The 26,937-nt window shown below is 36.3% G+C and overlaps 1 protein-coding gene across 2 annotated transcripts in view; it reads left to right on the forward strand.

Annotated features, from left to right (window-relative positions):
- LOC110025849 (tubulin--tyrosine ligase-like protein 12) overlaps positions 1 to 26,937 on the forward strand; it is a gene marked incomplete at its 5' end in the record, with an annotated part of 49,288 nt that overhangs the window by 15,518 nt on the left and 6,833 nt on the right. Inside the window, 8 exon segments of one of the 2 annotated variants that reach the window (XM_020726522.1) lie at positions 8,996 to 9,103; positions 10,178 to 10,319; positions 10,405 to 10,570; positions 10,976 to 11,133; positions 17,022 to 17,345; positions 17,469 to 17,543; positions 18,323 to 18,392; positions 18,499 to 18,656. In XM_020726522.1, the coding sequence (XP_020582181.1) occupies positions 8,996 to 9,103; positions 10,178 to 10,319; positions 10,405 to 10,570; positions 10,976 to 11,133; positions 17,022 to 17,345; positions 17,469 to 17,543; positions 18,323 to 18,392; positions 18,499 to 18,656 (1,201 nt within the window). 2 annotated transcript variants of the gene reach the window in all.

Genomic DNA, 26,937 nt, shown 5'->3' on the forward strand with positions numbered 1-26,937 from the left:
CTCTTTCCCCATGCTATTCGACGTATTTTCTAGATTTTGTTGCACTTAGAGAGTCAGTTTATGAACCCTTTGCGTGTCACACCCAAAGTGCGACGAAAAATGATATTAGAGCATGGTTAGTAGATGAAAAGAATGATGAAAGCATGTTGGAACTAGAAGAAGTAAGAATTAGATCAAATATGAATTGATTTATACAAAATTATAAGTTGATGAATCTGGGGTGGGTAACCCTTATGACTTAAGGTGTCACACGTGGACAACCTCCAGAACTCAGTTTTTAGGAATGCCTTCAGTGCAAACAAAGGGTGAAACTTCAGAACGCAGAATTGAGCAATCAGTAAAAGCCCGAGTTTTTGTAGTTACTTATCAGAAAGCCATAGAATCTGAAGAAGTGGTTACAGGTACACTCCTAATTCAAGATCAACCTGACACCGTTCTATTCGATTTTGGTGCATCACATTCCTTTATTTCTGATAAGTTTGTTGCCAATTTACATGTTGAAATTATATATTTTACTCATGCTTTACATGCTATTATACCATTGGGACATAATTTTTATGCCAATAGAAAATGTGTAGTGCATGTTCATATTTATGATAAGAAGTTGCCAACGGAGTTGATTATCATACCAATTCAGATTTTTGATGTCATTTTGGGAATGGATTGATTGGTAAATCATTTTGCTACAATTGAATGTTGGAAAAAGGTGGGTGAAGCTAAAATTACCTGGTGAAAAACCTTTTCATATCTTATGTGATCAAAATACACAATCTTCCTTGATTAGTGTAGTGAAAGTTTGAAAATGTTTGCGAAGTGGCAAACTAGTATTTTTGGCAAAATTAAAAATGCCGAATAAAGATGTACAAGAATTGAAAAACATCTCAGTGGGTTTTCAGAATTTTTTGATGTATTTTTTGAAGAATTACAAGGTTATCGTCGGAACGAGAAGTTGAATTTAGTAATGATGTGCAGCCAAGAACATCTGCAATATTCAAATCTTCTTACAAGATGGCTTCGAAGGAAGTGCAAAAGTTGAAATGTCAGTTGCAAAAATTGATAGACAAGGGTTTACCAGATCAAATAATTCACCTTAGGGAGTATCAATATTGTTCACCATTCTTTGACCATTGGTTATAGAAAGTTCAACAAGGTGAAAATCAAGAACAAATATTCTTTGTCTAGGATCGATGATCTATTTGATTAGTTAGAGGGTGCAACTGTATTTCCCGTTTTATCTGAGATCTGAATATCATTAGGTAATGGTCAAGGAGACAGATATAACTAATACAACTTTTCGGACTAGATATGATCATTATGAATTCTTAGTTATGTCGTTTGGTTCAACTGATGGCTCCTACAATTTTCATGGACCTGATGGATCGAATCTTTAAGCTGTATGCAGATCAGCTTGTTATTATTTTTATTGAAGTCATTCTGATTTATTCAAGATCTGATGAAGATAATGCTAAGTATTTGAGGATAGTTTTCGAACTGCTGAGACAGAAACAACTATATGCAAAAAAATTTTAAATGTGAATTTTGACTGCGGAACATTGCATTTTTTGGACACATTACCAATGGTCAAAGAATTTCAGTAGGTCTTCAGAAGGTGAAGGCAATTGTGCAACGACCTAATCTAAAAAATGTTATAGAGGTACGTAGCTTTCTTGGTTTGACAGTATATTACAGGAGGTTCGTCAAAGGTTTTTCACAAAAAGCTATGTCGTTATCTAAGCTGATGAGAAAAGATGTCAGTTTGAGTGAATTGCAGATTGTGAGCATAGTTTTCAAGAGTTGAATAAACATTTGACCACTGTACGAGTGTTAGCTTTTCCATCAGGCACAGAAGGATTCCATATTTACAGTGATGCATCATTAAGAAACTTGGGTTGTGTTTTAATACAGAATAAAAAAGTGATAGCTTATGCATCCAGACAGTTGAAGCCGCATGAAAGAAATTATGTAACACATGACTTGGAGTTAGCTGCATTGGTGTTTTATCTTGAAATTTGGCGACCTTTTTTGTATGGCGCAAAATGTGAAGTACTTACTAATCATCAAAGTCTGAAACACATTTTCACACAAAAAGAGCTGAATTTGAGGCAACAAAAATGGTTAAAGTTGATCAAAGACTTTGATCTAAATATACAATATTGTCCTAGCCGAACAAATGTAGTTGTTGTTGCATTAATCCATAAATCCACAGGTAGTGCAAACTGGATTCTTATTCAGAGGCCAGAGTTGATTAAAGAAGTTGATGCTTTACAGTTGAAAGTTAGAAGATCAGGTGGTGGCATAGTGCATTTACATCAATTGACAGTGCTATCTACATTAATTGATATAATTAAAGTAGCTTAGAAAGATAATATTTAGTATCCAAAACTGCTAAAGCAATTTCAATCAGGAAAGATGATTGATTTGATTGTTGATGAAGATGACATTATCAGATATAAGCTGCAGTTATGAGTACCTGTTGATTCTGATTTAAGAAAGGAAATTTTACATGAAGTTCATCGTTCATGCTACACAATTCATCCAGGCAACACAAAAATCTACAAAAATTTGAAGTTGGTATTCTGGTGGCTAGATATTAAGAACGATGTTGCTGAATATATACATATATATCTAAATGTTAAGTGTCAGATTGTAAAAGGCCAAACATCAGAGACTCAGTTGATTTCTACAATTATTGCCAATACCTGAATGAAAATGAGAAGAAATTGCTATGGATTTTGTTATGGGATTTTCTTGATTCTAACAGAGTCACATAATATTTGGGTCATTATTGACAGATTAACCAAGTAAACCCACTTTTTGTTTATTGGACAAACAAATTCAGTGAAAAAGCTGGTCAAATTGTATATAAAAGAAATTATCAGATTGTACGATATTCCAAAAATTATAGTTTTTAACAGAGATGAAAGATTTACGTTGAGATTGTGGAAAGAAATTCAATAAAGTTTGGGTACAGAGTTTCATTTCAACACTGCATTTCATCCACAAATTGAAGAACAATCAGAAATGAAAATTCAAGTATTGAAAGGTCTGTTAAGGCTTTGTGTTCTCGATCTTGGAGGAAGTTGGGGAAGATTACATTCCAATGATCGAGTTTGCTTACAACAATTGCTATCTATCTAGTATCATAATGGCTTCTTATGAAGCACTGTATGACAGTAAGTGCATAACTCTACTAAGTTGAGTCGAAGTTGGGGAATGTCAAATACTAGGTCCCAAGCTAGTTGATGAAACTACAGAAAAATTCAAATTAATTAGAGATAAATTGAAAGCTGCTTAGGATCAACGACAAAAATATTATGACCTAAAACTTAAATTAGTAGAATTTGAAGTTGAAGATTTCGTATTTTTGAAATTCAAGCCAATAAAAGGTACAACTATATTTGATCAAGGAAGCAAATTGTGTCATAGGTTTATTGGTCCTTTTGAAATTATAGAAAGAATCAGTTCAGTTGTCTATATATTAGTGTTACCTATAGATATGTCAGATATACACAATGCATTCCACATTTTAATGCTGACAAAATAGATTTCAAATTCAGAACAAAAGATTTCATCTGAAGAAATTGAAATATAGAAAAATCTAATCTATATTAAAGAGTTTGAAAATATTTTACCAATTGATATTAGGAAGCTCAGAAACAAAAAGATTCATTTCGTGAAGATAAAGCGGAAGCACAAACCTTAAAATAAAGCTACTTGAGAAAAAGGAAGACATGCTACTGAAATATCCCTTCCTATTCAAGTAAAGTAAAAAATTTTGAGGACGAAATTTTTAAAAGGATTGGAGAGCTGTAACGTCCAAATTTCAAGATACCTGGTAAAGTTCAGCAAAATTGGTAAAGTACCCCAAAATTTTCATCTCCCAGAATTCGATTGAAGTAATTTTATAAAACTCTATGCATGAAATAAATCAATTCCATATAAAGCACCATATGTTAATTATTTGAACGAAATGGGAGATTTAAAATCTAAATGTTAAAAGTTTTACTTAATTAATTAAAACCTAATTATATTTCCTAATCTCTCTAATCTCGTCTCCCTTACTGTAGCCAACCGCCTCATGCCTTTTATTCTCTTCGTTTGGTTGAATAGGGAGTCTCGAGTTTCGAACTCCTCCCCTCAGCCTCTCTTCTCAAACGCGATCCCAATTCTTCCTCTCCTTCACGCGTCTGCTGCTGCTCAACAAAAGCAGAGACTGTGACCCTTGCTATAGTTCAAGGGTCGCGAGCTAGCAGACGAATAGAGCGCCCACCTGGGAGCTGCAAAACACGATCTAGAGTTCCGGGGTAATTTCTGCAATTACGAATCTTTCTTTCACATTATTTGAGACTTTTATTTCCTTCCTCACCCTTTCATTTTGACATTTGCCTATTTTTTCATGCTTTTCTCGTTTCCGATAGCCGTCGGAGGTGCCATAATGGTATGGGAAGCATCAAAATTAGGTTGAAAGCTTTCATATGGGTTTTTACATGATATTAATGAGGGGGAAGTGAATGTTAAGTTGTTAGGAAGTGTTGGGGAGAAATTTGGTGTTTTGTGAAAAGATAAATTTATGCCAAGAAACCCTTTTGAGGTATGTTTTGGCAAATAAAGTACATTTTTGGGTTAATGCATTTTATGAGCCAAATTTTATGAAACTTTCCTTTGTCTGTGAGCCCCAAGTTGTTCATATGAGGCGGCGAGCTCAAGACAAACGTGTGGGCGTTTGTCATAGGGATGCTCCATCAAGTCAGGTGAAATAATATTATACTAATATAAGAAAAATAATTTTCTATAGGTTTTTATATCATTTCTGTTTTGACACATGCATTTAGAATTTATGCATTTTGTGAATGGATACCTAAAATTGAATGTATAAATACACGTTTGCTTTCCTTACGATATATGTAATACTATGATTAGACTATGCTACATGTAACTATGCTTATGATATGAATTTCTTGTAGGTATTCATTTATTATATTTCATGTCTATGATGCATGCAATTCCTTATAAATGCTTGGTACATTTAAATGTCACAATGAATGCATGTGTATGCTATTAAATGAGTGCTTGCAAATACAATATGCAGGGATGTAATATTCAAGACTCATGATATTTATATGATGGCAAAACTCTGTGAATCATTAGAATTAGGTGGTGATAGAACGTTAGAGTACCGCATGTATCAAGGGGACTATTGATAACTGCTATATTGGGGAAAATCCAACCCTCATCAATATTTTATATGGCCTTTAGGGCAGGGTGAAAACTTATGATAAGATGACATGGAAATAGTTGAACCTTATATATTAAACAAGTGACATTACGATGAAATGGCCTTTATGAAATGACATTGTTATGATTATACATATGATAAACAGTTTATGAACATGCTTATGGGCATGCTTTTGATTATACTTATGATTTCCTGCTTTAGACCTATATGTTATAATGCAATTTTAATTTTTATACTATATGTTTTCTTTTAATGTTCTCTACCATGCTAGCATGTTATTACTTGTGTGTGTGGACCAATTGTGAAAGAACATGGAAGTTGTTAATCGTTGTACATTAAACAAGTAACATTACTATAAAATGATTTTGCTATGATTACATGTGATAAACAACTTATAAACATGATTATGAATATGCTTTTGATTATACATATGATTTCATACTTACGATCTACACTTTATACTGCAATCTTGATTTTTATATTATCTGTTCTCTTTTCATATTCAATACCATGCTAACATGCTATTACTTGTGTATGTAAACATGTGCAGTTTCTTACGAGCATGCATGTAGTTTTTTTTTTCATTTATAAAATCTAATGTTAGCCCTGTTTATTTCTCTGAGCTCTTTATTGTTCATTTTTTGTTGTTGCCTTCCAGATAGAGTCAACGAGCATCGGGGTGAGTAGCAATGTGTGTCTTTGTCACGATAGTTTTGGGAGCTTGAAATATATTGGATTTTAGCAGCTCTGTATAATTTTTATTTTTTGGATGATATGATTTCCATGTTTTTGAGTATGTATATGAAATACAATGTATCACGTATGTTGTGGCAATTTGGTTAGACTAATTCATCACTCACTAGGTCCTGTTTATAAAAGTTAGGACGAGTGCTGGTGAGAGTTGATCTAAGTAAATTGTCAGTCTCTGCCGCATCACAATTGATTCTACCAAGGGGGTTAGTTGGGATTTGACATTGCATGACATACATTGCATGACATTTATATACTTTCATTGATAAAATAATTTGTGAGAATATATTCTTTTCTCCCTCCACCATTGGGCCATCCTCACCACTATTTTCTCTTCCTCAAAACTCTTTGCACCTCAACACCTATAAGTAAACTTCCAATGACCTCATACTCCATCCATGCCGATACCTCCAACAACTTTTTCATATTCAATTGAGCATTCATAGTTTATTGGCCATTTAATCTATTTTGACCTATTGCATTTTGATAGAAATTATAACATAATGCTCATTTTATTCATTCCTACATTTCATTTTATTATGTTTTTCCCTCAGTTTTGTAAATTTCCCTTGGTTTTGTCGTTTGTATCTATTTCTAGGACACTAAGATGTGCTAAGAAAACCTTTATGGAAGCAGGCTATGGTTGTTGGGATGGATGCTTTTCTTAGTCAACATGTGTGGGATTTGATTTTAATTACTTGTCGATGGGCGTTCATTATTAAATTTAATCTTAATGGCCTGACCAATTGCAGCAAAGTATATTTGGTTTTCAAAGTGTTCTCTAAGGTATGTGGGATAGACGATTTTGACATTCTTTCCCAGATCGCAAGACTGTTTTTTTTTTTTTTGGGGTGTATGGACGTCAATCAATATTGCATTATGCAATATATGGACATAAGCAATTCTTTATTTCTTGTGACATGCAAGATGCAACTTATATGAATTAACATCCTTGGCATGTTTCTCAATGAAAGAATTACGTGCGTGTATTTAGGAAAACTATCCATAGCCGTAAAATCCATGAGCCTTTTTTTGACCAACTTTGTAAAGTATAAACTAAGTTTAATCTTTACATCAATAGAAATTAGTTTTATAAGAAAATAAATCGCCACGGTTATGGAGATATTTTTTTTTTAGTTATTGTGTGATAAAAAAAATCCTCAATAACAGAGAAAAATTAAGTCTTGACTCTAAGATCATCTAACACAAATACATATAGAAATGATAAGAGACAATATTTTTATGTGTAAATCCCAAAAATGAGAAAGCTATGACGCTTGGCCAGATAATTCAAATTATAGAGTTTTATTCTTCCACATCAACGGGAGAAGATGAAATTATAATACATGTTATTTTATTGTTATAATAAAAGTTTTTGGATGTCAATGCCAATTACGTGATGATGATTAGGTAACAACAGTCTGTAGACATTATTAACTAATAACAACTGGATGAACTAGATGAAAATAATTGGGCTACATCAACTATTGGTGGTTGTTAGTGACAATTGTTGATGCTTATTAGCTTTATGCTCTCTCTACGAGTTTTGATTTAGTTCTCAACTCTGCCTCTCCCCCCATCATTTAGAGAATAGGGGGTCCACAGTTTTCTTAGAGCGGCCAAAATTCCAAAGTACTCTATCGGACGGTTCATATTAACTCTTTTGATCATAAATTAATTTTTTAAATTTATGTACTTTGATAACCTTAAAATTTAGTGATATAGGGCCTGTTTAGTTTCTCTCATCGAAATGCTCTATTTGACTATAAGCATGCCAATTTTAAAGATGGATTAACTTTTCAGTTAATAATTTCTTGCTTCCAATTATAATTTAAGGACAATTTTTTTGGTGTTGTGCTGGTTCTGTCGAGACTTTAGTTTGACTAAAACTTTGTTGAAATTAGAACTTGGATGGTCTTGAAATTGACTAAAAGTGATCTCATCTAAAATGCCATCAAGATTTGTGCCCGTTTATGTAGATATTTTTTTAATATATTAATAATTGTTTTAAATTTAATTTACTTTATAATAGTTTATATATTTATCATATGTGGTTATTTTAAATGATGAAATTGATAAATCGTTGTCATTTTGATAATTTGATCAGTTAAAAATATTATTATTTATAACACAATTCATATATAATTAGTTTCATCCATTAAAACAATATATTTAAATTATATTAATAAATAAAGCCACATCTTATTTTAATGAAAAAAATTGTTAAATTTAGCTTCAGGATTAATCTACTCCAATTAATAGATTAGTAAATAGAAATTTTTTGATTTGATTTTTTTTTTACATTAATTAACTGTAGTATGACTTAATAACTAAAAATTTTAAAATTTATTTAATAGTTTCATTTTTTAATTCATTTCTGATTATCATATGTTAGATTTTAATGATAGAAGGTGTCTTTTATATTTTTAAAATTAAATTTAATATTAATTTAAATATTTTAATAATGAAAATTGAAAATGATAGTTAAATTAATCAACTATGTTAACAATTCACAAAAACTGCAAAAAAAGAAAAAAAGTGTATGCCATATATATGAATGGATTTGATATCTGATTTATTTGATACATAATATTTGACTTTTTAAATGATAATTCTTAAGTATACTTTTTTTTCTTTTTTACCCATCGAAGTAATAGCAAATTCGCAATTCTGGTACAGGCTCTATTTTGAAGTACAGCTTTCTTCTTTTTTTGGAGTTTTGGAATAAATTTTCTTTTTCTGTGATTTGATTATACTATGACTAAATAATGTAAATTTTATATTCTCTGAAATCCAAAATATTTTCCAATTTTCTAATTAGCTTTGTTTCAGATTTCCGGTTCAAGATCAATCAGTTTTTAGCATGCAATCTCATCTTTACAAAGTGCAATTATTAGTGATGTCACAGCTGTTTCGCTAATTCTGTTCCTAAATTTGCTTGCTAACAGCAATAAAATGGTTCCTTTAAAAAATCACCTGGTTAAGTTTTGAGCTACATTGCCCACGTAGGTATGTTATGGATGAATTAGGTTCAGCCTTACGACATAGTGAGATGGCAAACTTCAGAGTAGCACCTTTTCTTTTCATGCCAGACGGAAAGCTTGAATCGGCTATAAGGTATTTCTCTCTCTACATTTTTCTGCTACTCTACTTTGGCCTTTTGGCTTTATTTCCGTTTTTGTTTTTAGTTCTTTTACTTTTTGTTTAACCATATAATCATTGTTATGGAGATACCTATATGCATGCATTTTGAATTTCAATGGAGACTAGGGATTTCTTCACAAAACTTTTATGATTCGTGAGGTAATAGTTTATTTTTGTTCTTGATGATGCTAATGCTTAAGAGTTTCAAAACCATGGGAAGGTTTCATCATTTTGAAAACATACAATATGCATTGTTTTTTTAATTATTTTTTTATAGGAAAGCATGCAAAAGCTATTATTCATTTGCTACATCAGTGGGATGGGATTTTGGAAGATCTAGATTCAAATATGGACATTTTATAGGAAAAAATGTCAGCTCGACTTGTTGTGATATTACGTACTGCCAGTGTAGGCGGCCGTTCTTGCCTTGGATTCGGTTGTTGGTAAAGCGGTATTAGTTCTTTAGTTATTATCATCTGTTGAAACGAGTGAGAAGTTAGGATGATGAAAACAATTTTAAAAATTGATTTTTTGAATTATTAGAACAAATACCAACTATAATATACAATTTTAATGAGTGCTATACTAATAATTATCATGCAAAATTATCATAAGATAAACTGATCTAGGCGCGACATTAATTTGGATTCTTTTGCCGGCCAAGAATTAAATTCCTTGTTTCTTTAAAGGTTTAAAACCTTTTTTTTTCCTTAAAACATAACTTGAGTAATTTTATCTTTAATTGCTTAAAATCTAATATATTAAAGAGGGATGATTTATGCTATTTGTCCAAGTCACAACAGAGTTAAAATGCAGTTTTAATTGAGAAGATTACTTTTTCTCTTCTATTCTTTGTCCCTTTCCGTCAATGTGTAGTAATTTTCTGGCCATTTTTACTTTATTCACTTATTTGCATAAGATGCAATTCTTGAACTTTGAAAGTCAACAAAGAATATTATTTTGATTGCTCGGATTGCTTGTCTAACTGATGTGCTTTGATGCATGGTTGATGCTTGCTAGCATTCTTTTATTATGGAATATTTGCAGCTATTCAGTGTTGTGGCCAACTCGAGATGTCAATTATGGGGATGAATGTACTCGTGATTTCTTGTTTGGCATTGGAGAGGAAAAACAACGTTCTGCTAGACTTACAGCATGGTTCCATACGCCTGATGGTTATTTTATTCAGGTGCTTGTGCATGGTTCTTTTCCTTCGATTCCATAATTCGTTACATGATACCAGAAGTTCTTTTTTATGCTTTCATTTTCAACAGGAGTTCAAAAATTACAAACAACAACTTGAATCAAAAGGACATTGTCCTACTAATAAAGAGCCTCCTATAACCAAAGGTATACTTCCAAGTAGCGGGCATCCTCTCTATGTATATACAGACATAATACAAGTAGAAGAATTTTTAAGCCGCCCAGAGTTTATTCTAAGTGAGTGTTTCTAGATGCTCTTCATGCATATACAAATTTACTTTTTAGATGATCTTTGACATGTTTTATGTTCGTTTTTTTCTTTTCTTATTCTTTTTTGGTGAATGCATATATCTAGAGTTGTTAAATGAAATATATATTGATTCTCTTTTCTTATTCTTTTTTGGTGAATGCATATATCTGGAGTTGTTAAATGAAATATATATTGATTCATTTCTTACAGAGGTCCAATTCTTTTGCCATGAATCCTTCGTTATTTGATAGAGAGACATACTTGATGGCGACCTGCATTGAAGCATTTTGCCATCTTTTAATGATTTTCTTTATGTTAGTGATGGCTATGCATGTATTGTCTAGGATCTGCTAAAATGTCATCATTTTCATCTTTGATCATATTGTCTTCAGCAACGGATCCAAAGGAAGCTGACATCATCTGGGCCAGTATGCAAGTTGATGAAGATGTGAGAAAGGCGTTGGGTCTTACAGATAGGCAGTATATAAATCAATTCCCTTTTGAAGCTTGCCTGGTGATGAAACATCACCTAGCTGAGACTATTCATGAGGTCTGTAAATTCGGCTTAATATTTATTCTTAATTTGATACATAACCTTCTTTGCTACTAATAATTCTAATATTTGATATTTTTTGCCTCCTGAATCTATTTTCATTATTAATTAGAGCTACACAATGGTGAATTAAATTTTGCACGTGTTTCCTGGGTGAAATCTTTCTAGTTTTGTTCTTCAGCATCAGGGACTGATTTTTAAAAGGATGTAGATTGGGAGGCACTAGGGCTGACTATTATGTTTGAAATCCGAAATTTACTTGAAAATTACACGTTGTACTAGCTATTGAATTGTAATAAACTTAAAATCGAATTCATTGCTTTCGCTTGAAGACGCTCACTCAAAATTAGTTTGATCCAGCTCCATATATGATATAAGCACATGTATGTGTATTTCTTTTATGTAAATAGCGGGTTAGAGGGGATGTAACTTGCTTCTGGAGAATAACGCTTGAAACAAAATGACAGAAATAAGAGAAAAATAGACAGTAGTATTCTTCTATTCCTTGATTTGAATGAGCATTGAAGCAAAAAAATTTACCCTTTTTTTCCTTTTTATTAACAGTATCTGTATGTGTGCACAAATCACTACAATAAATGTAATGGCCAATACAATAAATGTATTTTATACTGGAACCAATAAATCCTGCTAAAACGGAAGCAAATGATTATGATTATAAACATGACTCAAAACAGAAGCATGTTCTGATTATGATTATAAACATGACTCAAAACAGAAGCATGTTCAACACCACTCTCCGGCTAGGGCTAGAAAAGAAAACGACAGCGGTGGTCATGGTGAGGCGGTGGAGGGTAGCGGTGGTAGATGGCATGGAGCAGGTGGTTGGAATTATAGGGTATTGTGGTTGGTGGCTAGGATTATGGGGAAGGGCGCTGGCGACAACTGCAGGGTGGAAAGGAGGTGGCAGTAGCAAAGGGAGATAGCAGAGGAAGGGGTCATGACAGTAGGGGAGATGGTAGGAGGGGTTGCGACACTTCTGGGAAGGAGATAGGGTTGGTGGCTGTGCAGGTTGGGCGGTTGGATAAGGTGGACGACAGGTTGGCAGCAGGAAAGTGTGGGGAGAATTGTGAGGTGTGGGTGTAGGTTGATAACTAAGAAAGGTAAGGAAGAGAGTAGGGAGGAAATCAGAGAGGATACAACTCCACCTTGGAGCAGGATACAACCGGAGCACCATTTGTCGTTAGATACAACTCTCGGAAGGGAAGAACACTTCACCTAGAAACCCGAGAAGATAATACAATAATTTAAACCCTAAGCAAACAAACCACACATATAATAGCTAATAGATAAAATAGGAAGGGAAGACCCTTCTTGGTGACAAATAGAAAAGGAAGGGGAGAAGGGCGGTGAACATACGCAAGGAGGGGGGGATGGTATCTCCCGCTCTTTGAAGGCCGGTTGGTCCAGCGAGGGCCTGGGCCGGGATTTTTCTTGGGCATGTTAGCCGACCATCCAGCAAGCTGGTTTAGCGGCCTCCAAAGCCTCGCGTCTCATCTCCAAAGCCCCGCGTCACCCGCGTCCCGCCACCAAAGGCCCATGCTTGTCTGTCGGGATTGGGGGAGCTTTGACTTCATTCGTCGAAGCTTTCAATTCTTCATCTGCAATTCTAGCAGCACCTGGATCCCACTGCCGACTGCACCATCCTCCAAGGATTTTAAGGGTATTTTTTAACTTACAAGCAAACATCGACATCGTTCCAATCTTCTGGGAGTCTGCGACTGAACTGAACTAAGTCTGTGTCTCTCGTCTCTATTACTGAATACTCCCAAAGTAATTCACGGTCGGCTTAATTAGATCTGAAGTGGGGGTAACCTGAACCTCCTCACATGGTGGTGGTGTTGGCGGTAGGTTATTGACCGTGATATCTTGAAATGCCATATGCCATGTCTGTTACGTGTATAGGCTGATGCCTCAGTCACATCATCCCATGTCGTCACCAAAACCGTTCTCACTGGTGTTGCTCTACTGACCAGGGCGCCTGTGATCTCGTGCTCAACTGAAGGGAGAAGGACTGTGCTTCCCATCCTTGGCGAAGGAGTATGTATTTCTGAATCTATCATGACGAGTCCTCCATTCAAATTGCGACGGTCTCCTTTACAAAAGGTGACAGGCTTCCATTGGGACGATATCGCACCACACCTGATTTTTTAGTTGACTACTGATAAAAAACTCCACTAAGCAAATATGATCTACATCAGACACGTCATAGAATATGGCTTGGAGTGCATTTGAGTCATGGGACCTGGTTTCTCTATCATCTGCGTAGATGCGACGTTCTTGCTGCTCCCCCATCGATGATAAGACTCAATACCTTTTCGTTCTCTATATAGTGGGTTTAGAATATGTTGTGGTGAAGTTACTGTGGATCTCTCCTATCCTCAGTCTATAGGACTCATCGAATCACAAGCGCCTCTCCTTCATTTGGTGGAAGATGATATCCTCAACTTATTGCTTAGCTGTTTTCTCATCTTTAACCTCCTTCACGGCTCCCTGCGCAATGAAAAACACAACTTAGTTCATCAGAAAGTGGGAGGCGATGTGCCTGAATCTGTCATCTGAAGCATTTTTTGGCAGGGACTGTAGTAAGCATGCTACTTTTTTCATGATTCTTCTCCTTGGGTGGCTCTATTCTTATCCAAACCAATTTTTTTAACTCCTTAAGGCGTGCTCCTGCTGGCAGTCGCCGACTGTGGTTGGTTGCCAAATTGGTGGTGGTTGTCTGCTCTGTTTCTGCTGCCTTTCCACTTCCAGTGTTAAGGTTTGGACATCCCCATCTAACCAATACGGCCGCAACTGTACCACATTGCTAACAGCGGGCTTCAGGCCCCTATGGTACCGATCTACGGTGTGCTCCTCCGTACGGTGTGCTCCAGCTTTTTCAGCTCGCATTTCATCTGTAAGTGGTTGAACTGAACTGTGAACTCATCCATTGAATGGTTCGTGACTTGTTTTTCTATTTCTTTTGTAGACACTGTTGCAGATGGTGGAGCCTCAGAAATATGTTTTGTCGATAATGATGTGGAAGGTATTTCTTCTACATTGCTTTCTTTGCCTTCTCTCATTTAGTAATCTTCTGACTGTCTCTCTTTTCCTCTTTCGCTGTAAGCTCTCCTAATACAAAGAGATGCTTTTTTTTCAAGTTGATAGCAACTACTTTTATCCACTTATCCTCTAACACATCTTTATATTCGAAGATCCGTTCAACAGATCGTAGCCAATCAATAAATTCATCCGGATCCGTACCCCTCTCAACTGGTAGATCCATCTTGATTTCTTAGTCTCTGTGTCCTCCATCTGATGTCTCTTCTCTAGGCCGTGGCCTTTCATCGTGGCCTTTCATCGTCATCATTGAAATCCTCCTTATGGAAGCGGTTGAAGTTTTTGTCCAGTTCTCCTTTTCAGTCACCATTGAGGGTAAGTCCCTCTTGAATCTCTCTCTTGGGTCTCACATTCAATGTTTGCCAATCTCTGCAAAAGTTGGCGGATCTCTCACTATATTTCTTCTCGGTAGGTTCGGGCATGCATCTCCTTGGTGGCATGGACAGCTTTTTGGGTTGGGAGGTGAAATAGGGAGAATGAGACCAATTGATGGTGTGAAAATTTTAATTTGAGGTTGTTGATTTTGAAAATCAGCAAAAGAAAATTAGGGTTAGGTCAAAATTTGCTATGGTTTGGTGGGTGTTAAGAAATAAATTTTTTGTTGGAGGTGGCTTGAGTAAGGGCGGATGCTGGAAAACCCTAGGATAGGACTAGGGTTAAACTAACTCTGATACGAAACGATACCAGAAATAATCAAACCTGTGATAACAGAAACAAATTTTATCAAGCAAATAATTATGGTTTTAGTACGACTCAAAACATAAGCAAAAACACAACAAACTACAATCTTTGACTAGGGCCGGATAAGATCCGGGGACGGTGGTGATGGTGAGGCGATAGAGGGTAGCAGTGGTAGATGGCGTGGAGTAGGTGGCTAGAATGACACGTATGGTGGCCGGTGGCTAAGATTAGGGGGAAGAGTGCTGGCGTCAACTATAGGGAGGAAAGGCGGTGGTGGTAGCAACGGGAGATAGCATGGGAAGGGGTCACGAAAGTAGGGGAGATGGTAGGACTGGTTGCGGCACTTATGAGAAGGAGATAAGACAGTGGCTGTGCAGGTTGGGTAGACTAGATAAGGTGGACAGCAGGTTGGCGGCAGGAAAATGGGCGAAAGGGGGGAACATTGAGGTGGGGGTGCAGGCCGGCGGCTAAGGAAGGGAAGGAAGAGTGTAAGGAGGAGATCAAAGAGCTTACAACACCACCTCAGAGCAGGATACAACCGAAACACCACCTGTTGTCGGATACAAACCTCGAAAGGGAAGAAGACTCCACACATAAATCTGAGGGAAAAACACATACTAATCTGAACCCTAAGCAAAAAAACCACAAATATATAATTGTTAATAGATAAAATATGCAGGGCGGCAACCAAAAAAGGAAGGGGAGAAGGGTGGCAAACAGACGCAACACGCAAGGAAGGGGAGGCGCGGTATCTCCCGCTCTCTGAAGGCCGGCTGGTCCAACAAGGGGCTGGAATGGGATTTATCCTGGTCGGTTTAGTCGGTCATCCAGCAAGCCGGTTCATCCGGCCTGCAAAGCCCCGCGTCAGTATTTATCTATAATTAAAAGTGGTGAGTATACTTGACAAATTATGCGTTGAAATCTCTTATTATTGAGAATTCTTCTAGATTCTTTTTGCAAGGAATTTTGTTTATCCCAGTATCTATAGATTCTGCCTTTTCCTGCTCATCCTTCTTGTTCCTTTACTGAATTGCATACTTAGTTTTACATGATACGTCTATGTCTTCGGTTGAGTTCATGCATGAATAAAACTTACATTTTGTGTATATAATATTGTATATATAAGTGCTACCTTAAAAAGTGTATATATAATAATAATAATAATAATAATAATAATAATAATAATAATAATAATAATAATAAAATTATTGTTATTAAGCTTATTTACAAGTTTAAAAATCATCTTATAGATTCAATAAAGTCAACTTGAAAGTTGACTCAAAATCAATGATGTTTAACTAAACGTATCTTTATCTCAAGCCGGGGAGGCAAAATCTTTAATTTGGAGTTATGATAGAGAACTTATTCGAACTCGACTCAAAATGACATGTCGGACACAAATTATACTCCATTATTCATATCTAAATTGTGTGTTGCAGTAGCTTTATGACGTTGTCAAACATAAAAAAGAGAGTGGATATTGGGCCATTCTTATTCCAGCATCCCCTGTTTTTTAATTTGCAGACTTCTGATAATTAGCTTCATGTTGCTTGAGAATTGAATCTTAAACATTTGATATGCTTGTATGATGCAGTGAATTGCTTGTTATGTTTTTCCTTTTCCTATATTATTTCAGAAATTTCTTTACAGACAAGCAATATATAGTTTGCCTGTTCCCAGATCTCTACATGTACTACATTCACTAGTGTCAAAAATAAAGCGTTTATTGCCTCCATAACCTTTGACTTCAAAACGACGTGTAATTATCATTTGATAAATAAGGTAGCATTTATTTTCTTACTTTCAGTATTCAAAACGACGTGTAATTATCATTTGATAAATAAGGTAGCATTTATTTTCTTACTTTCAGTATAAGCATTCAGCGTATTGTCATTCCTAAAGTGAGTAATTACTGTAAGCAATGGCTTTTCTTTTTGGTATTTTTTTTGGTTTAACTTTTTACTCGGCATTTGTGCAGTGAAATTTTTCAGGTATGTATTTAGTGGTGAAAGCCATTGACATTTGTATTCTTCTTTATAATTCAATTTTTTTGGCTTCTTTTTTCTTTTTCCTTGTACAAGCAGGCGCATGGTTCTCCTAAATGGCTTCAGCCTACATATAACTTAGAGACGCAACTTTCTCAACTCGTAGGAGATTACCTTATGAGGAAACAGGCTGGCCATGACAACTTGTGGATTTTAAAACCGTGGAACATGGCAAGGACGATAGACACTACCGTTACTGATGATATATCTGCAATCATCCGTCTCATTGAGACTGGCCCAAAAATATGCCAAAAGTATATCGAACGCCCGACGTTGTTCAAGGGAAGAAAATTTGACCTTCGCTACATAGTCTTGGTTCGCAGCATGAAACCTATAGAAATTTTTCTTGCTGATGTTTTCTGGGTATGCTATACTTTTTTATCATGCTCAAGTAAAAATGCTTGATTTAAACATTTTTAGGACAAAAGAAGTTGAAGTTTTGTCTTCCATGATATTGCATTTATTAACCCTCTTTCCTTGTCACAGGTTAGGCTGGCTAATAATCAGTTCACTTTGGAAAAGAGCAGCCTTTTTGATTATGAAACGCATTTCACAGTGATGGTAAATTTTTTTTTCGTGAAAAAGTTCAAGTTGTTTTAGACTATTTGTGGGGGTCATTTCAGTCACAGACTATTTAAAGTATTCAATTTCATCCACTAACCCCTTGAATGCTGATCCAAAATAGTTCTACAGTTTTAGTATTTGTATAATTTGATAAAAATTTCATGCAGAATTTACAAATGAGGTTAGAAAATGAAGGTGTTGCACACAAATCAAAATGTATAAAAACAAAATTTTCTAAAAATACCTTTATTTCCTACCTCATTCATGAACTTTGGGCAAAATTTCAGTCAAACTAAACAACGATTTTAATTTTGGGATTATTTTGGAACACATTTAAGGAGTGGGGGGACTAAATTAGAGCTTTAAATTGTATGGGATTAAAACGACTCTTTGCAAATTGTCTAATAACCGTTTTGAGCATTTCTCTTTTTCTTAACTAGGATTATTAATGGATCGTTCTTACACTATGCTTTTACTTCTAATTTGTTGTGATGGCATTAATAGAGCCAATCTTATTACATGTAATGAATAATTGTTGATCATAGCCATGCAACGAGTAAAATTATTATAACCATTTCAATTTTATTTTTTATTACAAAGTCAAACTGTACCATCTAACCTCAATTTTTCTTCAATTCATCTTCAATAAATTATTTTTATTTTTAATTATTTAATTATTATTATTCTTTTTTTTTTTGGGTGGGCAGTGGCTGTGGGGGGAAATAGATTTTAAATAAATTAGGCTGCTTTAACATTGAGCTACATTTTTAAAACAGAATTACATAGGAAGACTAAATCACATGAACACGCCAGAATTTGTTCAAGAGTTTGAAGAGGAACATCAAGGTCATTTTCTACATTTTTTGTACCCTAATTCCTGAAAAAACTATGGTGGTTCTGGCATTAATCGGACTATCCATGTTACGATTTGATAATGCATTTTGCACTGCAGTGAAATGGTTGGATATCCATGAAAGCATAAGGAACATGATCAGGTCTGTGTTTGATTCAGCCGCTACAGTACATCCTGAGATGCATTCATCTTTTTCGAGGGCTATGTATGGGGTTGATGTCATGTTGGACTGTGGGTTCATGCCAAAGATTTTAGAGGTACAGTTCACATATGTTCCTTTTTTTTTTCATAGAGAACATTCATTTTTTAAGTCATTTAATATATACACATATTATATATATATATATATTTGAAATGGAAACACCAAACTGTGGGCTCCAAAAATTTACTCCCTGCTCTCTTGGAATGTTTTTGTGTTTTGGGTTAGTTTTTCAAAGGCAGATTAGGACTTTAAATGATACACCATCTAAAAATTTCCCCCTCATTTTTGTGAGGACTTACCCTCGTAGTGGGATTAAGGCTTTGTTGTTGTTGTATTTTCGTGAGGACTTAAAAAAAACACTTTTAGGTTTTCTGTGAGTACAAGCTCTTTGATCAATCACTCCTCTTAGTGACGGAACTTTTAATTAAAGCTGGCCATCAAATACTAAGGGTTTATGGTATGGTGCAATAGTTTAGTTTTAGAGTTAATTATGGGGGATGAAAAAATTAATCAAGATCCCATGTTTCAGTCTTATTGGGTTATTTTGGACTTTGGTCTACTTGTGAGTGGAGTTAGTTTACCTCGCCTGACCAAATGATCAGTATCAACAACCATGGGTTGTGTCCTCCATGGGGACTTGTAGACTTGGAGTGAATATTTATTTAATGGAACAATTTTAAGTTGACATAATCTAATAGAGGACTATATGTCATTCCAAGTGTATCAAATGATGACCGACAAGTTCCCCTATTTAATACAAAGATTAAATAGGGTTTATTTTACCTGGGTTCCAAGTTCCCTATAGAGGTAAACCCCTATTAATTAATTACATCCCAAGTGACGAGAGTCACTTGAGAAAACTCTCGATAATGATAAGTGGTTCTAGTCTTCAAGAATTCAAGGTTCAGGTTTCAAGGCAGGACGTGGAAAAAACAAGTGAGAGTGGCTCAAGTGAGAACAATCCTTTCAGGAGTCCAAAGGAAGTAAATGGTAGGGGATGTCACAGATTCTGAGGGAAATCCTCAGTGACCTCCTCAGTGACCTCCCAAACTATCCTACTGTGTGACTGCATTTTAGAGACGATATTAATTAAGTGTTTGATCCTGTCAATTTTATTATTTGAGACTTACATATGCATAACACTCGATTATGCAAATAACCTGCAGAAATAAGAGGGTTTACGTCGTGTCACACGACAACCTCAGAACCTAAAGCGGGTTACGACTTACGCTGCACAACATGGTTGTACAGGAGCCTAAAAAGGGAGTGAGGATTTACGTCGCGCCAGACGAGCTACCTCGAAGTCCTATGTGTTGTTATTATACTAGGAATGTATAATGCTGAAGAAGATCCTCTTGCTGCTCGGTCTGAATTCCTCGTCGTGCTGCCCACAAAGTTGGCTCCGGGCTCCGAGCTCCTGTCATCGTGACAGCTCCAGGTTTTAAGTGTTTGAGATTGGTGGCTTATGCTTCACAGTTTTGGTGTCAATATTTGGTTTTGTTTAGTTTCGGTTTTGATTTCAGTTCTAGTCCCTATAGTCCATGCAGAGTAGTCAAATTGCAGGTAAATAAAAGGTACTTGAAAGGTAAAAATGTAAAAATGTAAAATGTTGTAAATAAACTGTAAAAGCGTACCTGGGCATATGCTACTGTTGTACGATTAATATTGTGATCATAGTATGATTTACAGCATATTTAAACATACTTGCAATAAAAATAAATAAGGCAAGAAGACCCACATGAAAGTCATAAAAACAAGTAGTAGAAATCACAAGCGAAAGAAACCTGTATCCACATATGAAAGCTCAGGACTAGGTATAAGACATTGGTAAAAGTGGGGGCTCAAAGCTGGGCTGTGTGCTTCCTGACCTTGAGTAAGAGTTGCCAACTCGACAATTTACAGGAGGTAGTTCTTAACCTCAATCCAAATGACTAACCATGAACTTTTATAAATTTTCATAGAAAAATTATTTGATTTTCATGCAAAAGCTTTTGTTTAAGGCTTTTTTATGCAGTGTTCTTTTTAACATGGGAAAAAGATTTTTATTTTATTTTTGTAAATATTTTGTAAAGTCGTACAGTCCACAGGCTAGTCACTCTAATCATGCTAGAACTACTGACAACCTAAGAGTGTCGGGGGCAACGATCCCACCAAGAATTGACGAATAGTATCATGGATCCTTTCCTCTTTCTTATTGAAGATCCTTGAGGTAGGGGATACTATTTTAATAATCCCACTTCGTATTCCTCGTTTAAGCACACATAAGCAATGACGTCATCACCCTCGCCACCTAGACCTTAGACTCATCCTAGTCCGATGATCCATATGTGACGTTAACAAATTTCCCCAATTGCTAGGGGGATTTGAGTGTAATATTCAAGCTCAAATCCCGGTGCACTGGGTTTCATTATAGGTTAAGTCATTGAGGGAATTTCACTGTTGGTTTAATTAAGGAAACATGAACTACGTCTCGGTGCATCCTGGTGTCTAGTTTCTTGATCAGTTTGTGAATTAGGGTCAAGTGCCAAGTTTCATTATTTATTCAAAAATTAGCTGGATTAACGCTCACCTAGGGTCTGCTCCTAAAATCTAGGAAGTCTATGCTGAGAATTAGGTGGATGAACTCTCACCTAGGGTGTGCTCCTAAAATCTAGGAAGCCAGTGCTGAGGATTAGGTGGATGGACTCTCACCTAAGTTGTGTTCCTAAAATCTAGGAAGCCTACTCTGACGGCTAGGTGAATGGACTCTCACCTAGGGTGTGTGCTTAAGCTCTAGGAAGCCTACACTGAGGACTAGGTGGATGTACTCTCACCTAGGGTGTGCTCCTAAAACTCTAGGAAGCCTACTCTTTAACTTATGCTTAAGGTGATTTAAGGTTTTCTATATCTTCCAATTAATTAAATCATCACTCTACATCTTTATGACTTAACCATTTAAAAATAAATAAAAAAGGAGGCCGAACCACTTCCAAAACTAGTAAAGCCAAAGAGACAAAAAAAAGCAAACGAATCGGCCTAAAAGTGTTTAAATAATAATCAAATGAAACTCAAGACTGTGGGCGAAATAACTTCTTAAATCCAACTCTAAATCGTGCGTAAATCAATGCTTAAAGGCTACATAAATCTCGCAAAAACAGTGCGTAGATTGCCTCAAAATCAGCCCATAAAAATGTCTCAAAACAGTGATTAAAACAACCCCGCAAATGATGGGTTTAATGCCTCCAAAATAGTAGACAAAGTTCTCAAAATCAGCCATAAAACAGTAATTTTTAAAATTCCTAAACAGCTCTCATGTAAGCTCAAAACATCAATTTTAAATGTCCCAAAATTAGTTAGGAAATTCAGTCCAAAATAGTGTGTAAAATCTCCAAAATCAGTTAACAAACTGACTCTAAAATAGTATGTGAATTAGTAGACAAAGTCCTAAAAATCGCAATGTTTAAACCCACCAAACAACAGGTAAAACAACCCCCAAAGGGAGACATTTGGAGATAAAAGAACATAGACCTGTAAAGAAGCATTCAAGCCCTGAAATAACGGTCCTCTTGAGCCTCGTAGTATTCTCGTTTGAGTGCTCGAAGTACGAAATCAACAAATGAGTATTTAAGATCGGTAAGTAAACGGTCATTGGAACCTCACAATGTTTGCATTTAAGTGCTTGAAACATAAAACCAACAACAGAGCATTTAAAATCAGCACGTAAATAATCATTGGAACCTCATAATATTTGCATTTATGTGCTTGAAACATAAAACCAACAGCTAAACATTTAAAATCAACAATAACATATAATCAAAATATTGTTATAGTTCTCCAAAATCAATAAGAATGTATAACCAAAGCAGCATTTATAGTTCTCCAAAGATCGATGCCAAACATATGAATATACAATAATGATCGACACTTATCCGATGGAATGCAGTAAACATTTGTCACTAGTTGCATTAATATGACTAGTATCATTTTTTTTATTCATGTTATATTTGTCCAGTCAAAATAAATCACAGAAGCCTTCCTAAATTACATAATTTCGAACAAAGATTATATAGAATGAAGAATCATATCATACTTCAATAGAAGAGCAAATGAAATTGTCTTGTGTTGAGAAAGAAGAACTGATTGATTTAGGATATGCACTCAATGATCAATGACAATAAATTTTTATTAAAAAATAAAAGAATAAATGAAAGGAAAAGAGAGCTCCGAAAATATACGTGCAACTGTGCAAAGAGATTTTAGCTGCAAGAGATACCAATCTCATGTGACCAAGAGGGACAACCAAACATTGTAGAGTCAGCGAAGCGACATGGGACTTTCGAAGGTCTTGCACGCGGTGATCCCGTGGCCAGCTAATTCTAATAGCAAGTGTGCCGCTGGGTTTCCATCGAGAGGTGAAGTCGAACAGGAAAGGCGACGAGAATTTTGGGCGCGGGTAGGAGAGCCAACGGGAGAAGCGAAGCCGAGCAGGAAAAGTGAAGCCGAGCGAGAGAAAGGCTTCAGTGCAGAGGGGAGGTGAGTTCTTCGGTGCCGAGATGAAAGGTGAGTGGGAGAAACAAAAATGTAGGCGAGCGACGGAAGAGGTTTCTGTGGAGTGAGGAGGCGAAGCAGAAAAGTGAAGCTTGAACGCCAGGCGAGGGTTGCGATGGAGTCGAATGAAGCTTCTCCTACGTAATGAAGAAGGGCGAAGGCTTTCGGTGTAGGGAGGAGTGTCGATTTTTGAGTTTCGATCTTCGGTCGAGCGCCAGAGGAAGGAAGGAATCGAATCGATCTCAGTGCAAAGGCAGGGGGAAGACGAGTCGAGCTGGATTTCTATCGAGAGAGGGAGGCGAGTGCTGCGGGCTGTCTGGCGTGAGGAGACAAGAGGCGAGCGTCTTCGGTTCGTGAGGCAGAGAGGGGGAGAAGGCGAGCGAGGTCGAGCGAGAAGAAGCGAGCAGTGGGTTTCGGATCATACGCGGGGAAGAAGACGAGAGCGGGGCTTTCTGGGCGAGCGGGGAAGATACGGGAGTGGGAGGCAAAGCAGGTCGTGGTCTACGACGCAGGGAGGAGGCGAGCAGGCGAGTGCGATCGCGCGAGAAGGTGAGGCGTGTGAGCGGCAGAGGCGAGGAGGCGAGTGAGGGAGATGTCGATTCGAGAGAGGGGTTTCGGTGCAGAGGAGAATGGACGAGTGGGAGAAGAAGAGGGGACCGAATGCTAGGAAGGAGCTAAGCGGGATCTCATATTCGAGGAATTCCAAAAAGTTCGTTATGCGATAATGGGCGGGTAATTGATGAATTTCCCTGGGGGGAGGAGTTTTATTTGGCATATAATAACTCCTAATTTAATTTCATTAAAACAGGATTAAATATTTCATTTGAAATTTGAAATTCAAATTACTTAATTGTTCAGGCCCGAGTCCAGCCTGAATCGAATCCGAGTTGAACATGAGTTGAGTTCGGGCCCGCATCCCGCTAAATAAAAAAAATATATCGATTTCCGTGTCATTTTTGTGTGATCGTAGCCCTAGCAATATGGGTGTCCTTCCTAGCTAAAGTCGACGTTCCAGATACATTGGTGTGGTTCGTTTCGTCATTCGGGGTCATCCGGACAAGTTCGCCGACGGACGAGTTGATTCAAGTCAAAGTCGTGTGTGGTGCAGTGAGTGCGTGAATTGCGGCGTTCGCGAGTAATCGAGTCACAAAGGGTTCGCCTAAGGCTGTTTGATCCTATAGGAACTCATTTTCGGGCCCTCTACATGTCGGTCCTTAGCCATTGCAACTAAAAGTTGAGTGCTTGGAACCACTCATGCGAGTTCTTCACAAAAATGAGTCAAGAAGTGACTTGAAGTTCTACGGGAGGTGGGCTCCATTGCTAGTCCGCTAGGATGGTCAATAAGAACTCCTAAAGCTAGATCCTAGGTTCTAAGAGTAGGAGACTAAGACCTCACTAAAAATGAGGTCAACAACTTGTAGACTTGGAGTGAATATTTATTTAATGGAACAATTTTAAGTTGACGTCAACTAATAGAGGACTATATGTCATACCAAGTGTATCAAATGATTTACAGCATAGGGGGTTGAGCTAAGGGTTGAGTCATTAGGTAAAATTTGGGCTTTGGCTTTGATTGTATTATAATATTAGCATTTTTGTAGTGCACCAACCAATCAAAAGGCACCAATCTTAATCGCTCATTTTTTTGGTGACATTTGGTGCAAACGCTTGTAATTGAAGAATATGTAATATAACCTTAATAGTGTCAGATTTTTTAAGAGTGATCATATAGGTACATTAGATATAACATTAGCTCATTATGTGCTTAGATTTGTTACATCTTGGGTGCATAAGGCGATATTGATGTTAACTCCTAATTACGTGAGCTAAAACAATGGCTGGTTCGGGGCGCTGTACAATGCCTGATTTGGGAGTTTCGAACTGCAGGGCTAGCCTGCTTGGCATCGCAAAAGGCAGAGCGAAGTTCTCGAATCCTTGAGAGGAAACGTGATTGCTGGAGTTCTTGCGCGAAGGCGGGAAGAATCGCAGTGGGGATCGCAAACTATAGCGATCTGACTTTGGGGACCATGAATCGGCTGCTTTAGGGAGTGCTCTCTGGATATCTCTAGGCTTCCCACTCTCTTCCTTTGTGTATAGAAGCTTCCTCCGTCCAGAGAGAGCCTGTAAACTGCTGTCTTAGGTATGTAGGGAGTTAGTTCTTGGTGTGTTTCTTTTGAGATCTCTTGTGTGGAGTTATTTTCTTCTTTGTGGGATGTATCAGAGGTGGTAGTGCTTCAACTGTATTCACCTTCTGTCACCCCTACACTCAGCCATTTTCCCTTCCCACAGGTTATTACTGCTGACCCGCTTTCCTATCTCCTTAAGCTTCTCCCAATAACCCCACTACCGTTGCTGACCACCTACAACTTTTTCCCACATGTTGTCCTACAGTTCCACACCATCCTTTCGCTCCCACTCGTCTCCCGTGACTGCCGTTTTTCCTCCTAGTCATCTCTATCCCACTAGCTGAACTCCACCACCCATTGGTATACGTTTAGAAGTACATTTTTTTATTTGAGTCATGGTGAAAACCTATTTTAATATTAGTGAAAATTTTCTGTGTTTTCCGAATTAGTTTTGGTTTCAGATATACTCCAACAACACAAAAAGTGATACAACAACAAAAACAACAACATGAAAAGTGATGAAAAGTTATAAATATATTTGTACTTATAAAAAGAATTCATGTGCAAACAATGTCAATAATGAGCCAGAGCAAGATACAACAAATTTTATTTCAATATTCCATAATTAGAATTCAATTACCATTATAACCTGATTAAATGAAACATCATAGCCAAAAGGAAAAAATTGAAACAAGAAGAGCACTGACAGGACTTCCTAAAATACAAATGAAGTACATGAATTTTAAAAATATCAAAATAAAATCTATTATTGGAAAAATGTCTTTGTGGCAATGGTCCAACAAACATACCAGAACAACTTATAAAAAATTATCGCAAGTGGGTTTGATGAATTAAAATTCAACGAATAATCACGATTTGCAGGCATGCAAAATGAACAAAAAATATATTATTTCAAATATGCATTGTTTGATAATGAATATCATTAAATTGTCATCAAATTTTAATGACATTTCAGCGTCTAAATATAACATTACATCCTGAATTTATTTATAATATGGTGCTTATGATCAATTAACTAATAAATTTGCAATTCATGAAATTTTATTTTACATCTACTAATGCAGCCATACTAGGTTCAATTTGTCACACCCCAACTAACCCCCTTTAAGGCGCGCGACAGAGGCGGACAATTCTGGCAGCTAAATTTTCATCGATACTCACCTTGATTTGCTAAATTAGGACCTAAAGCGTGATGAATTAGTCTAAATAAATTGCCGTAAACATATGGATACATTGTTTGTCATAATTGATTCACTCTTATTCGGAAGAGTGAAAAATCATATCGTCAAAATATATAAATTATACGTAACTATTAAATTTAACATAATAAAACTACATCCAAAAAATACTGTACAACCTTCCAAAGCTATAAATACAAAAGCTGTACAAGTTATACCTGATTACTTGCCGCATTGCTCCTCCCTGCTTGAAAGACAACAATGTAGAGTGAGCAACGGAGAACTCAACAAAATAATCAGGACTAAAATAAATTTTTATATATGAAAAAGAAACAACATCACGCGCTCAAATGAACTTTACATGTTTACACAAAAGTCACAACATGTTAAATTTGTGCAAATATGAAAAAAAAGTAGGTAGTATAGAAATTTATGGTTGCTGTATAAAAAACATGTATAGTCATAAGCATTTTCATAGTAATGC

The sequence above is a fragment of the Phalaenopsis equestris genome, unplaced genomic scaffold, assembly GCF_001263595.1.
Source record: "Phalaenopsis equestris unplaced genomic scaffold, ASM126359v1 Scaffold000336, whole genome shotgun sequence".
NCBI lineage: Eukaryota > Viridiplantae > Streptophyta > Magnoliopsida > Asparagales > Orchidaceae > Phalaenopsis > Phalaenopsis equestris.